Genomic DNA, 15,604 nt, shown 5'->3' on the forward strand with positions numbered 1-15,604 from the left:
CACACACAACATCCTTGAACTCCACTAGTCTCATGGCATCTGATAAACTTCTGACAAGCTTTCAAGTTATAATTAACATAATAAAATAAACCACGTGAATAAAGTGTATGATGTAGGAATTTTTATATCCGGTTAGTTGAGATTACTAGTTAATGAGTTTCTAACCATCGGTTACGATAATCACGCGGACCCCAATCAGGTAGTCTACACCTATTAGAACAGCTCTAAAAACACGTCGAGCAAACAACAAAATTATATTTATTCATACTTTACCGAATTTCATTATTGGATTTATAATTTTATATTTAGCTTTTACAAGGTCTAATGTGCCAGTCTGTGATGATAAATCAATTGGTTGATAGAATTAATAGGATATTATGATTTAAATTATAATTGTATTCACGGAACCAATTCCTTGAATTCTAACTGGATGGGTTTCAGAAAATAAAATTGTTAACCGATTGAATAAGTATGTGAGTTCATATTAAAGATTTAAAACTTGTTGGTTTTATATACAAAAAAAAGTTAGATATAGAAAAAGACATGAATGAAAATGATAGGGATTACTAAGTTACTAATGAACTTTCACTTCCGTCCATTATAACACTAGCAAAGTCTATTAGTTCAACATTTAATTTACGGAATACTTATAAGTATATTTTTAATCTGAGTTTATCAAAAAAGCATACACTACAAAGTTGTATAGAATAAATGTGACCTACTTCATCGAATAACTGTAACAAAGCTGTCAAAACATCTGGATGAGCTTTCTCCGTCTCATCAAACAAAACAACTGCATTCGGACAAGCAGCTAAAGCTCGTGTAAGCTGACCACCTTCTTCATGACCAACATAACCCGGTGGTGATCCGATGAATTTAGACACCTATAAAACAATAATGGAAAATTTTAAACTAATCACATGCACAGTGTAATACAGAGACTGGAAAACATAGAAAAAAGAGACTGATATCCATACACACTAAAGCACATATGAAGACAAAAAAAAATGAGAGATGATATCCCAGGAAATCAAATAGATCATGTGTTGTTGAGAAGCGGATACAAGGTAATTGTAAATTACAAATTTAGGCAATATAATTTTGATGAGTTATTCCTCTGCTCAAGGTCATTGGCCACATATCGGTTCCTGAGCCAGTCTAGTAGTATTATTATTTATCCAGTCTTCGGTAGAAAATGTTCTTGAGTAAAATTAATCTTTTTACTCTCCACAGCTGGTTTCCCAAGTGTTATAAAAAGTGAACTATTAATTGAAAAGGACGGCAGAACACAGTAGAATCATACTCTGCTGCCCTTCAGTTCCACAGCATCTCAACAGACGGATATCAGAAATGTATGAAACTCAAAATCTACATAGCTGCTAATAAAATGGTGTTCAATCTCTACGATAATCTTAACGAAGTGACAGTGTTATTGAGTAGTTTTCCAAAATCTTAGGGCATCATGTAATAGAATAGCAGAGAGCTGACAGAATAGTATCCATTAAGTTAAATCTATATTTAATTAATTAACTATTAATTCAATAAAGTAATTAGCTGATATTAACAGAGTAACACAAATATAGTCAATAAAATATGGGAATCATTATTGATACACATTGCACGTATTATTCTGTAAATGCGAAGGAATTGCAATGTAGAAACACTATATGGTATGAGCAATTACATTAATTTGAAATATAAATTTCGGTTAATTTGCATGTTGTCAAATTAACAGGGTGTTTAAGAATAAATAAAAAACACGAATAAATGATGCTAGGGTGAAGAGAACAAAGGAGACTATGAAAAGCGCTTGTTTATTCTTTAATGAATACATTGATACGTTTCCAGTGAGTTTTTATTATACTTGTTGAGTGAGTTGATAGCTATCTTGACTATATTAACTTAGGGAGTCAAGAGTTGACGTTTAAAACGATAGATGTCAAGTTCGAGTCCCAGTTTGCAGAGTGACATTGAGATGAAGGTATATTCAGCTGACAAGTCGTAATGCGTATCCTGGATAATGTGCCTGTTATGTAATTATTGAGATTTATAAATTGTGACACGTTTTGACTTTGCATTTTAGTTACACAATTATGTAAGTTGTGTGTTTATTTAATGAAGATACAACAACGATACACAAAACCATTGAAATACGTCGAGGGAACATTCTTGATTATTTTGCAGTACAACCCATCTCTTACATAGTCCCTTACATGTTTCATGACTCCTTCAATTATGTTGTCATTACACTTATTTTCAGTTTTCTTCAAAAGAATCTTCCCAATCTTCTGCAGTCATGCATCCCACTTCCAATTGGTGCTACATACTACTTATATTTGTCAACATAAATAGCATATGCCACAGTATATGTACATGTAGCTAAAACCTAAGAATTAAAGACGTGACTCAGTGGTTAGGCCTTTAGACTTTAAAACACCGCTTCATCTACTTCCGTTTTGGGACCTAGGTAGTATCAGTTGCCCTCACACCTCCAATGTGGCTTAAAACTAAGTACATGAATATGTACCAGGTACACGAGCTAGTAAACTATTTTAACAAAGAACTTGAAAAATACATACTTCATGTTTTTCTTGGTATTCTGACATATCAATACGTATAAAGCCCTTTTTAATGTCTTTATGTAAGTATGCTGCTACTTGTTTAGCCAACTCTGTTTTGCCTATACCGGAGGAACCAAGAAACAGAAATACAAGTGGATGATCTTCATCATACCAACCATTTTCTTTACGTCTTATAGCTAAATGAAAGAAATACAAGGAGTAAAATGTTGAAAATATATTTTAAAACAACCATTTTACATTTGAATTATGATAAGTTAATTTATTGAATTTAGAAAACTTGTGAACCGATTCATATCACAAGCAGTTATTTTACATAATCCTGTATAATCCGGATATAAGTAAAATTTGCTTATGATTTATACTAGGCCAACTAAATAATGAGCAACATATCATTATAATGACCCACCCATACGTTGTTTTGATGAAATTAAACACAGACTAGTTTGGCTAATAGGTTACAATACCATGGAGAATGCCTAGTTCATATGTACACAATGCATATGATAAGTAAATTACAAAATCATTTTCTTTCAAAATTTTCCTTAAAAAGTTACACAAGATTTTCTAACAAAGTTATCTAAACTTTTAAAGAGATAAATGACCACAGCGCTGAAAACATTTGATTTAAATATTAATAGTGAGAGTGCAGCAACACGACTTTAAGCCTGAAGTCCATACATCTGACAATCTGTCACAGAGATTCATACAATAAAAATCCATAGATGGAACATAAAACTAAAATTGGAGTTTGTAAATTCATGGAAATGTTGACATTTTAACCTACAAAATATGATAACTTCGTGAACGCTGGTAAAATGACGATTTATTTAAAACAATGGAGTTTTAACCAGTGAATCACAGGTTCTAAATTCGGTTCGCTTCATTCGCCTCCGGTAGTTTTTTAGTGTCATCAGCGCATGCACAAAAACTGAAACTCAAAGTTGACTACAAGATACAAATATGCAACCATTTTAACTATGCATGAAAATATTGAAGTGCTTTTTGTACTACTAGTTTTATCTACAGTAGCTAAGTACTGTTAAGCCAAAGTAAATAACTACAGAATGTATCTACTAAATTAGGAAATACAAAATATGAACTAGATACATACAACTCTAAAACACTTTAGGCATAACATATAAATATGATGTTTTACATTACGTTAAATTTAAAAGGAAGTGTAATTATTGGCTTAAAATATTATTTAGAAACATCCCTCGAAATTCCTGTAACCACAGAAATATTTGTTAGTAAATTATTTTCAGTATGGGGATTTCTGAAGATTGTAGTATTTTAATAGTTGAATTCACGAATCGATCTAAGCCGTCCAGTACTTCCAGGTTTTAAATGGTGGTCTCTCTTAGGTCGACTCGTGGATTCAACTGTTGAAATAAATTGTTTTTCTACGCCTCATAAAACATAATGGCTTATAACTTCAAAAATTATGAACATTCCATAATTCGAAAAATATCGCAAATTCAAGATTATGGGGGACTCTATACATATCTAGTATTATGACCAACAAGCTTTTACAACTTCCCAACTAATTAACAAAATACTAGAATGCTCACAATCTTTAGCTGTTCAATAACGTGTAACTTATTTTTGAATTATTTGGACTTTTTTTAGCTTGGATCAATGGAGCAACTCACGATATTCATGTCGTTTTAAAAGTCTCAACAGTAAGCTAACTGATCACTGATATAGAATAAGTTTGATTTGCTTTTTATTTATTGGATTTTTCATATCTGTTTATTCGGCAGCTTTATGTTGTTATTACAACTAAAAGAAATATATAAGCCGACCTCCTTGGATTGTACTGGACTCCGCATGACCGAGCTATAATCATGTGAGATCAGTAGTATGGTTTAGTACGAGTGTTGATTATTCTGCTTTGATCGTCTATGTAGTATCAATTATACGATAGTAGTGAGATGACAGACTAAAATAACATCTAAAAACTATTGGTCTAGAACGCAGTTCTCCCACGCTCACTCGCCTGATAACCAGAATGCGTAAAAGTCATCATACATGTATCGTTCCACTAAGTAATATTACCGAATATTAACGTGAATGATTAATGTAGGACTCAGTGGTACATATTAAGGAATTGTAAAATACTAGATACATCTTTGATACTCCAGTCACATTTTTATTTTTTGCATTTATTAGACAGAATAATACTGAACTGTCATATATATATATATATATATATATATATATATATATATGATCAACCATAGTGTGGGAATGGCTGATTGTATGAATACATATCTACAACCATAACAACTCTCGACCTCATTTTGTTAATGGGTACGGGATGATTGTCGAAGTGTAAAAGTGAGAATCAATTAACACTTGTCAGTGTGAACAGTACAGATATTCATTATAGTAAGAGGGGAAATTTTTACTATACTAAAATCCACGAGATAAATTTTTAAAGTTATCAAGAGACAAAAACTCAGATTTGAGCGTACTGTTATTAAGTAATAATATACAGGATACTGAAAACAACTTTTTCATTCACAGGTTTTACGGGAACTTATAGAATAGACTAGAGAAGTATAACAGAAAGTATTTAAAAGCATTATGGTGTAGTGTACACTGTTTATGCTGACAGATATAAGTAGTATGTAGTAACAACCAGAAGTACGATGCCTGTTAGCAGAAGATTGAATTGAAGAGAAGAAGGAAAACAGAACAATTGTAATAGCAAGATAATTGGAAGAATCATGAAGCATGTAAAGGAGAAGTGAAGGAAGATGTGCAAATAATGTATTCAGTGTATGGTTTTCATATTCTACCAAGACACTGTGTAATATTGCATAAAATAATAAACTCGTTTTCCCCACCTAAATCTTCGTCCGTTACAACAGTAATAGAAATGATGAAAACAGAAAGGCGTACAATAAACTAACCTGCACTAACAGTGCGAATAGCAGCTTCTTGACCAACAATTACTTTACGTAAACGATTTTCTAGTGGTTGAAGGCGTCTTTCCTCTCGCTCTTTGGCAGCCACTTCTTCTGCCTTCTGCAAAAGCCGATTATTATAAGGGAAGAATACTTTAAACGCTTAAGATAACAAAATAGAATATGTATTCATATTGTTTAAGTCAGAGGCCATGGTTTGTTTTTCATATTGTGAGATACAAATATAAAACGTAGCGAATGCAACAGAAACAAACGATCCTCAGTATGGCAGCCACTAACATATAATGGGTAAAACGTGTTCAAGTCATCTTAGCTGATATTTTAAGTTGACATCACCAATCGAATAATGATCCCCTAGTACATTTAAACATGAACAGATCTCAGGATTATTTTATGCTGTTATTAGATGTAAGGAACTCTCTGGAAACAACGATAACCAGCAACAGGAGGTTGTTAAACATTTTTAACCTTGAAAATCAGTTTAACAAGCGTGGGACTCGTATTAAAGCATTATACACCCGTTTCACAGCTATAATAATGTCACGATGGCCCTTAAAAGATATAAACTTCTTAATTATGTTAAATTGTTCACTAGGAAGGAGTGTACGAATACATTCCTCCCAATATTATAGACGCGTTCTAAACCTCAAAGGTGTGAAGTACCCATTGCACATATCTGTGTTGGTTTGTAGAGCTTTTAAGATACCGACAGAATTCACAAGCACCGCTCTCAGATAAAGAACAGCCGCGTTTAACGAATTAAAAGTAGTTCTCGTGTTACGAAACAATGAATGTTGGACAGAAATAAGTACGATAGCGCAAGAGGGTCTGGAGAAGGTTGAAGACATCCATGCATCTACAAACTGATATACCCTAACACCTCTTGCTATATTTATTTATTTGAACATATAAATATTGGTACAAGGGGACACCAGATATATATGAGCCACGCGATAAAAATGAGGATGGAGAGAAAAATGATGTAACGTGCGTATGAGAGTTGTTGATTTTCCATTTAGATTAAAACTATGTAAACGACAAAAATGATCACGAAGCATGCATTAAATAGTAGTAATATAAAGTATACTTGATAACTTTGCGAAATTCCCCCGAATTGTCAGCATTAAAAAGCTTTAACACTGCAATTGCAACTTTAAATGCTGATTGAAACTTCGATTCCACTTTGAACGCTTATTTTATTTTATTTTATTTAAACACACAAATATTGGTACAAGGAAGCACCAGATACATATGCGCTATACAAATCTCATTCGATTTGCTTGAGGGCTGTGATACTGCCCAGGTGCCCGAACTGAAGCAGGTGGTTTTCTTAGGGGCCCACACCCGGAGCCTTTGATCGGAAGATCTGATCCACAAGGCAGTGGAGCATCGTGAGGAGATGCAGTCCCATGGTAGCCGGTGATCAACGATTGATTCGTACGCCATTTGTTTCCTCAGGATACTGGAGCCCATGTGCACCATTGGTTTGGAATCAGGGTTTTCCAACTCCCCTAGGTGGACTCGCCTTGTCCACCAACCCGGTTAAAGCGCCGGACATTCGCTTTTCGTCCTCTCAATTTCGTAAACAACAGTAATGCCAGGAGAAGGCAGTGAGTAGGACTTCCCTGGCAGAGGCTATATATTCGCTGGCCATGTGAGAGCATTTGGAGAGGGAGAGCGGACTCTCTCCACTCTCGGCCGTACCAGGGCATTTGGGGGCTCTTTGAACGCTATTTTAAGTGAAGATACATTAGCTCCATAACTGTCTAAAATGTGCCCTCAAGACCTCTAGAGGTCATGGAGTAGACTTTCCAAACCAAATCCTTTCTGGTAACATATTTATAGTTACTAATAAGTCTTTAATCCATTAGGTTGGTTGATATTTATCAGCCATGAAGAAAAAAAAAATTTGTTCCAAATAGCTGGACCTGCCTTTCCAAGAGTTTCGGATATTTTTGAAGGCTGTCATTAGGCGCACCACCTACCTTACCGATTATCTAGTTGATACCAAACTTGTTATTGCTACTGACATGGATAATGTGGAACAACTCACAGTAACAATCCAGTAACCATTACCACCAAGGTACAGGGTTCTAACCAGTTATTAAAGTAATCGTGAATCACACATAAGCTGGTACTCGCAGTCTGCCTTATAAAGTTATGGACTTATGAAATTAGTATAAAACAGAAACTAAATTTAATGACGGGTTTTACTCAATCTAGTTTCATTTAGGAGGGATATGGTTGAGATATGTGTCACCCATGCTCAGTTATTGCTGACTGCTTGTGAAGAGACTAAGAACATTCATACAAACACACGGCATAAGTGGATAAAGAAAGCGATCGCCGTTCTAAACCCTATCAGGAAGTGAGTAATTTGTGTCTAGAGTCCGTGAGACAGTCTATGGTTGGAAACTTTTCGGCACGATTTAAATTGCAGATATATTTACCTGCGTTCCACCCTTATTTTCCAAGTTTTGTCCCAGAATTTCTACGACTACAGTCAATCATAGTTCACTACCATGATTTGAATTATTGATGCCATTTTAGTTCGATTCTGTCAATTGCCCATATCCAAAAAGAATATGGCAGTTCAAACTGAGTATCGTACTGCGTTGCTTACCTTTGAATGACTCCAGTAGAAATGTGTAAAAACTTGTCTAATTTGGGTGTGAAAATTAATTACGTTCAGCAATATTTGATTTATTTTCTACTTCGTGTAGATTTGAGTAAGGCTTTAAACTATAATTAAACATGTACGTTCCAATTTTTAACTATTTAAAAAGGGAAGTTTTTGCGACTGGTTTGTTTTTACTCGGATTTACACAGCAGTTATATAGCGTAGTATCTTAACCCATTTTATTGGGATTTACAATCTCGTGGTATTTGGTGTCTTCCGTTGAGAAATGTAAGTGATATTATGACAGAGCATATGATCATGAAAACATACCTTAGACTCAGCCTCAGCTAGCAACTCCCTGATAGAGGAGTCTTTAGCGTACATAGCTGGACGGTGACCACGTTCGTTCACTATAGTCGGATCAGCCCCTATAGACATTAAAATGACAGTAAATTAGGAACGCGAAATTAAAATTGTGTCTTGTCACATGGTCACATCGTCTAAATACTGTCAGAATTTACCTATTAACTTAAATTGGTAGAATTGTGAATACAAAGAATATTAAGTATCTGACTAATGTGAAAAATCTAGATAACACAAAGCCTTGACTGAAAGTAACTAAGGAAGGCATACCACAACAACGCTTTGTATAACCGGCAAATATTTACTTATGATAAACCGGAACGGTAAACTTATAGGCCAATACCCTGTTATCTAGTAGAGCATGTGTCGTAAGATCCGACATGAAAAGTAACCAGTGCCCTTTAGCTAATAAAATGGGATTACAAATGAAACCGTTTTGAAGAATTGGGGAGGCGAACAATTCTCTAAATGAATGATCTATGAAGAAATGAACAGTGAATAAAGTTTGATATCACGCTTTGATACTTAGTGCCAACCAAAAATACAATGATAAGAGCTGTTTCGTAGATTTTCGGGAGAACACTAGTTGGCATTTTGGTAATCTACATATCTCACACTGGATGACTAGAAGAAATAAGTACTGCCACAAAACTAAGTAGTGCTCCGAAATGATGTGATCGTTTCGAGTTAGAAAACTACGACTTAGTTATGCAGACACTAGGATCTGAACAACTGGGTTTTCGAATAATTCCACCTTATCTGTTCTGGTTAAGAAATTCAAGTAGATTTATCGGTCCCAACAAAACAAATGTAGCTCAAAACCAAGTATAGAATAATGCACTGAGTCGCTGAGTTACGTTTCCAACAGACTATGTAGAGTTGTAGACATTCGAAGGCCGAATGGCCAGGTAAATAATGTCTTTAAACTGAAGTCGGTAGTGATTGTGCTATACTGGAGCTGAAGGACAAGATGTGAAACCTTGGATCATTTCAGTGTCAATGACCTGACTTTAATTAGTTTATTTCCTTATTATAATTTTTGGGAATATATTTTTACAGAACTAATTTCCTTGCTTTTGACTTACAGAGATACCAAATTTTGATTATTAGATTTCAGTCACGTTTTTTAACTCCAAATAACTTACGAACGTACCTCTAGGACATTTGCTTTGAACATACCCAAAATCAGTGCCGAACTAAAACTATTTCTTTATTTATTTAAACAAACATTGGTACAAGGCGGCACCAAATATATATACTCCACACTTCATCAACCAATTTGTGTGGGGGCTGGAATGCTGCCCGGGCGCCCAAACTGAAGGAGACTAAAATATGTAAGTATATGGAGCTAGAAAGAGTAAAATCTAAAGCTCACACACTTAATGATTTGTTGATATTTACTACACACATCTTTCTAATGTTGTTTAAATATTAACAGTTATAAAGACCTTGCATAGGGGGACTGGTGAGGTTTACCGCAGAAGCGATTTGCAAAATTATGTGTAAAATCATCACGGAGTAATTGGCTTAGTGTAAGCTTCCACAATCCTAAAGTCTAATGTGTATTATACATTTTATCATTGATACGTTTACTGTCTTGCGTCCATTGACCCAGTTAAGTGAGGCGAGTTTATAGTGCTGACTGAAAAAACAAGACAACTTACCGAATTCCAGCAATAAATGAACCAATTTGGAGTCATTTATTAACACAGCATAGTGGAGTGCAGAACAACCACGAAAATCAGCCGATGGATTCAGGAAGTCACTGAACTGTGTAAGCCTTATCCACTCAACTGAGCGTAATTGAGAAGCACAGGCAAATTACCTTCCGAAGACATCATTCTCAAATCATGTGCAGTTCTTACGATACCAGCATAATTATCAACGTCATTAGGATTTGAGCCTGCCTTCAATAATTCTCTCACTGCCCTTCAGTTCATTAAGTGATAATAAGAAAAAACTACTCGTAATTCTTGGTAACCACTGCAAGCATTAGTGGAGTCCATCCTAAAGAATGTCTTTCTTTAACAGCGTCCTTACTGCCCCTCAAAATGCTGTAAAAAGTCATTAACGAGAATTAATTAAACCTAGAGAGAGAATTTCTGTTCATAGATAGAATGCATTCAAATATATCAGGGTTTTTAAATCTGTTAAGGTCAAAACCAATCGTATTGAGCTGAATGGTAGGGAATGCCAGAGCAAACAACGGGAGCTTGGTGAATCGCCAAGACGAAGGGTAAGCGAAATTCGAAATAAATCGCTTGTATCTGGTAGCAGCGGAAAAAATTAGAATTTTTCTCCTGATGAACAGTATCTTTCGTAAGCTGCACACCCAAGTAGTCATTAGGTTTGTCCTTGAGAATTTGAATTATCGGTGACCTTCAGATTCAGATTTGTGTAGTGAGGGCAGAAGGCCGACGGCCTGTGTTAATCCTTTCTTAGTAAGCTTATGTGAGTGCCTAGTCTTTTCGTGAACAAGTTAATTAAAGGTCCGGACACAACTGCTCCACGTAACAGGTTCCAGGAATTGATGACTCGGTTTGACAACTTGTTTGCCACTGGTATTTTGTTCGTTCTTGGTTTTTCTACTCACCTGCTATGTCCTCTGAGTTGCTCTGATCCTGTAGAAAGAAATACAGAGGACACATCAGGTCAAATATCATTTTTATTATTCTGTACATCAAAATCAAACCACCTCTTAGTCTGAGGTAAAACAGAGTAAGGATGTCTAGCTTTTCAAGACGCTCTTTGCATAGTAAACTCCGGAGTTCTGGAACTGCATGACTAGCTGCCCTCTGCTCTTCCTACAGGATGTCCCAGTCATCCTTTAAACGGGGTCTTGCAACCTAAACGCAGTTGTCAAGTTTAGTTCTCACCAAGGTTGTGTACAGTGTAGTGGACATGGTTTTATCTAACTTGGTAAATGCTCGTCTTAGAGCCCATAGGATTATCAAACCCTTAGCCGCAGCCTCAAGACAGTGGATGGTGGTCTTACGACCACTAATCACTGTCACCCCAAGATCTTTGTGAGGCCGAACCACGGGAACAGGCACTTCCCCTATGTTGTCCCTAATTACTTTCGTATCCCCAAAGTGCATGTAGACACACTTGGACGCGTTGATAGGCTGAAGAAACTTTTGAGATCAACTAATCAGAATATCTTGGTCTGTCTGAAGTGCTCGTGCATCTGTGTCTCCTGTCATTACTCGCTAGATTTTCACATCATCAGCGTGAAGTAGCATTGGGGACTCAACTATACTTAGGTGTTCATTTACCTAAGGAGCTTCGAAGTACTCCACTAAGCTCGAATTTTCAGGCAGAAAACTTGGAACTCATTTTTACTTTCTGTCTACGACCTGCCAAGAAATCCGTAAGTCATTTCGGGAGAGGTCCGGCAATGCCTAGATTTTCCAACTTCAAGAGCAGTCTGTTTGTTGGCACCTTATCTATGAAGACAGCATTCACTGATTTTCCATTATCTAGAGCCTCTATCCATTTCTCTCTTGCTATGAGGAGATTTGTTGTGCAAGATAAACCTTTTCCGAAACAATGGTATCCGCTGTTTAACAAGTTGTTGGTTTCCACGAATGTCATTACAGTCTTGTTGATTATTCCTTACAGTATTTCAACCACGACACTAGTCAGACTGACAATTCTGTAATTTGATGGAAGTTGTGCTGATCCATTTTGGTGTATCGAAGTGAGTAACTCATCTTGGTCAAGTGACACTGAATATCGTAGCCAACAGGGCAGCAATATATTGTGCAATTTCTCAAGATTTAAGGGGAGAGTTCATCCGATACTATTGATGTTCCCGTGTCTTAAGTTTCAGGGGCCTAAAGTACATCGTATCGATTGAAGTCCACAGTGAGCAGTCGATTTTGTGACTCTGTGTCAGGGTCTAGTTCTTTCCTAGAAGAGGCTACTGAGTGAAAAATGTCTCGAAATAAACTTTCATAGCCTATGCTTTGTTCTGATCATTCTCTGTCATTCGAGATCCACTCCCTTGTGATTTTGGGCCGGTTATCTAATGCTGTATCTTTGTTCCGTAATTTATATATCAGAATCGTCTTTTAGGCGTTCTGATTAAGATTGGGCCGACTGCTTTTCATATTTTCGTTGAGCTTTCTGGATTGTAATTACACGCTTATTTCGTACCTACCTGTAGAATTCCATCGTATTTAGCGTTAGAAGGCTTATGGTGACGTTCCAACATCTCTTCTTTTATCTTAGTAAACGCCAAACAACCCAGTCTGTCCACAGATGGCCGTGCTTCTTGTACTATGGTCCCGTCCATGGTATAAATGGTTGACTTGCTTGATCTTATAACTGTCATAAATGAATCCACCCCTCTTCTACTAACGCTTCTGAATCAATTATCCAGTTTTCAGTCGAGGCTGCAGAATTGATCGCCTTCATGTTTACCTTCCATATGTTAGGACGGGCCGGAGCAACTGCTTGACAGGCCATCTTGGTCATGAATCTGTTTGAGATGATCGCATAATCGCTTCTCCCTAAAGGTCGGAGGAAAGGTACCTGACTGATATCGTCACTGTGTGTGAAAATTAGGACCAAGAGAGACGATGAGTGTTGTAGGTCATGTCTGTCTCCACAAGATGATATTCGGTCTGAAATTCAACCCACTAACAAACCATAGATCAATACTTGCCGTATCTGGGTCAAATAATGGGATTCCTGCTCACACGACTAACCGACTGCAACGTTGGGCAACAACACCCCTGAGTTACGATCTCAAAATCAAATACCTGTCTACTACGGCTTTTGGGCAAGCTGATTCTCTATCGAGAGCAATAGATTCTCAGACAAAAACGTCAAAAGAAACTCTTGTTGCGAATATAAAGGCTGATAAATAAGTTCATTGTGTATTGGATGACTCAGTCGACGGACTGCAGGTCACCTTCAAATCTATTGTAAAAACCACTGAAATGGACAAGACATTAGGAAGTGTTAGGAGTTATCTTTCCACTAAATGGCCAATCTATTGCTTTAAAGGGGAACTTTTGCAGCACTTTCATCGAAGTCACTCTTTAGTGATTGTGGACTCATGTATTACGTTTGTCAATCAAATTTTATTCCAGAATTACTGCGCCACAAGGTGCTCAAGCAATTTTACAGTGGTTGCCCTGGGATTAGTAAGATCAAATAATTGGTTCATAGTAACACTTGATCACCCGCAATGAACAGCGATTTTAAAAACAAATGCCGTGACTATAAATGAGTGAATAATATATTTGTAGTATCCCAATGAGTAAAAAAATTAGATTTTCTGACGTTTCGTGACTCAGTGTAAGCCACTCCAGAGAGTAAATAACCAAAATTAACATTAATCCACGTCTAAACAGTACAACGGAACAGCACTAATATTATGTGCGATCAATCAAAAAACAGGTCTGAATAAATCAGTGTCGTGTCATTTCGGTCAAGGTGATTAGTAAGCGATATGTATGTAAATTTGTGTGTGTATGTGTGCACTGTTAATGATAAAAAATGTGTGACCTTTATAATGACAAAGGACAGAATTTAATTTGTAATGTAAAGGCGTGAACAGTAAATAATATCATACTAGGTGACTAGGATAGATAGCCCAAGTAGGATGCATGGTAAGGCCTTCCTTTCTATTGAGAGCGGTAGGATTAAGTATTATATGGAACGCCTCAGCTACTCTCCTTTCTTTGTGATTAAAAAAGCCTTTTTGTAGCATTTTGATATTTTTGAGATCAATTTGATGGTTGTTGAGAATGGCGTGAACTGCTATTGCCGATTTAATTTGAAGTCTATCCTGTTATACAGGATTATTAGGAGGTTTCTCCGTGTATCTAATATGTTCTTTGGCACGAGTCAAGATTTCGGGAGATGACTTTCCAATATAGAAGGCATCGCAACTGACACAACCTAATTTGTAGACACAGTTCTATGTTGACACAAAGGGAATTTTTCTTGTAAGAGAACTTAAGTATTTCAAAGTGTGTTCATCGTTTTGTAATATGCTTTGATTCTGTGTTGTTTTAAGATTATTTGGAGTTCTGTTGTACCATAACGGTATGGTGAAACTGCAGTACCAATCCATGGTTTCTCATTCGAATTATTATTATTGAGCACTGAACTATTTTGTTTTAACATACTTCTAATAATCTTCATAGGAAAATTATTAAATTGTAAGATACTAATTACGAATTATCCTGACCGAAATGATATGACACTGATTTATTCAGACCTGTTTTTTGATTGATCGCACATAATATTAGTGCTGTTCCGTTGTACTGTTTAGACGTGGATTAATGTTAATTTTGGTTATTTGCTCTCTGGAGTGGCTTACAGTGAGTCACGAAACGTCAGAAAATCTAATTTTTTTACTCATTGGGATATTACAAATATACTATCTATTTATAACAATTTGCCCAATGCTCAATTTATTCAAAATTAGGAAATGAAAACTTGTTATTGATACCTATAAATGCCGTGACTGTTCATCATTTCAGCAAGCTGTTAAAACCTTTCGAAACGCGAACTACAGCAGTGGCCTAAGCTTTCTGGACCTTTGGAGAGACTTCATGTAGATTTCGCCGATCGAGTTCATGGTAAAATGTCTCTAGTTACTGCGGATGCATTTGCGACGTAGCCAAAAGTGTACAGTATTCTTAACTGTACAGCTTCATAAACAGTCTACAAGTTGTCTACTTTGTTTAGTTGTTTAGGAGTTCCAGAGACCTTAGTGTCTGATAGTGGCTCACAATTCTTTTCTGACTCATTGAAGCACATTATAGTATAAATGGAGTAACGCATCTACGATCTCCACTTTATTATCCCCAATCGAATGAACAGATAGAAAGAGCCTTACTGAAAGGGAGAGATGAAGGGACAGCTAGTCAGGTAATCATAAAATGTTTAACGGCTTACAGAACTACGCCAAACCCTACTGTCCAAGATTGGAGGTTTCCTGACGAAGCCATGTTTGGACTACTGGGATTATTTTCGGTGTTATGTTACCACCTAAAGTAGTGGATGACAACAGACAAAATCCTAATATCCGATATTTAAGTATGGGCGATGAAGTTTTGTCAAGTCATACCCCGGAAAGAATCGAT

At 36.2% G+C, this 15,604-nt stretch overlaps 1 protein-coding gene across 1 annotated transcript in view; it reads right to left on the reverse strand.

Annotated features, from left to right (window-relative positions):
• The window catches only part of Smp_145990 (putative suppressor of potassium transport defect 3 (skd3 protein)), a gene marked incomplete at its 5' end in the record, with an annotated part of 20,735 nt that extends 10,169 nt beyond the window's left edge, over nucleotides 1-10,566 (reverse strand). The window contains 7 exons of the mRNA XM_018799138.1: nucleotides 723-884; nucleotides 2,580-2,758; nucleotides 5,501-5,615; nucleotides 8,466-8,563; nucleotides 10,163-10,291; nucleotides 10,324-10,427; nucleotides 10,463-10,566. Coding sequence (XP_018650957.1) covers nucleotides 723-884; nucleotides 2,580-2,758; nucleotides 5,501-5,615; nucleotides 8,466-8,563; nucleotides 10,163-10,291; nucleotides 10,324-10,427; nucleotides 10,463-10,566 — 891 coding nt within the window. The remainder of the gene's footprint in view (nucleotides 1-722; nucleotides 885-2,579; nucleotides 2,759-5,500; nucleotides 5,616-8,465; nucleotides 8,564-10,162; nucleotides 10,292-10,323; nucleotides 10,428-10,462) is intronic.
• Between the last annotated feature and the right edge of the window lie 5,038 nt (nucleotides 10,567-15,604).

This window comes from Schistosoma mansoni, chromosome 3 (genome assembly GCF_000237925.1).
Source record: "Schistosoma mansoni strain Puerto Rico chromosome 3, complete genome".
Taxonomy (NCBI): domain Eukaryota; kingdom Metazoa; phylum Platyhelminthes; class Trematoda; order Strigeidida; family Schistosomatidae; genus Schistosoma; species Schistosoma mansoni.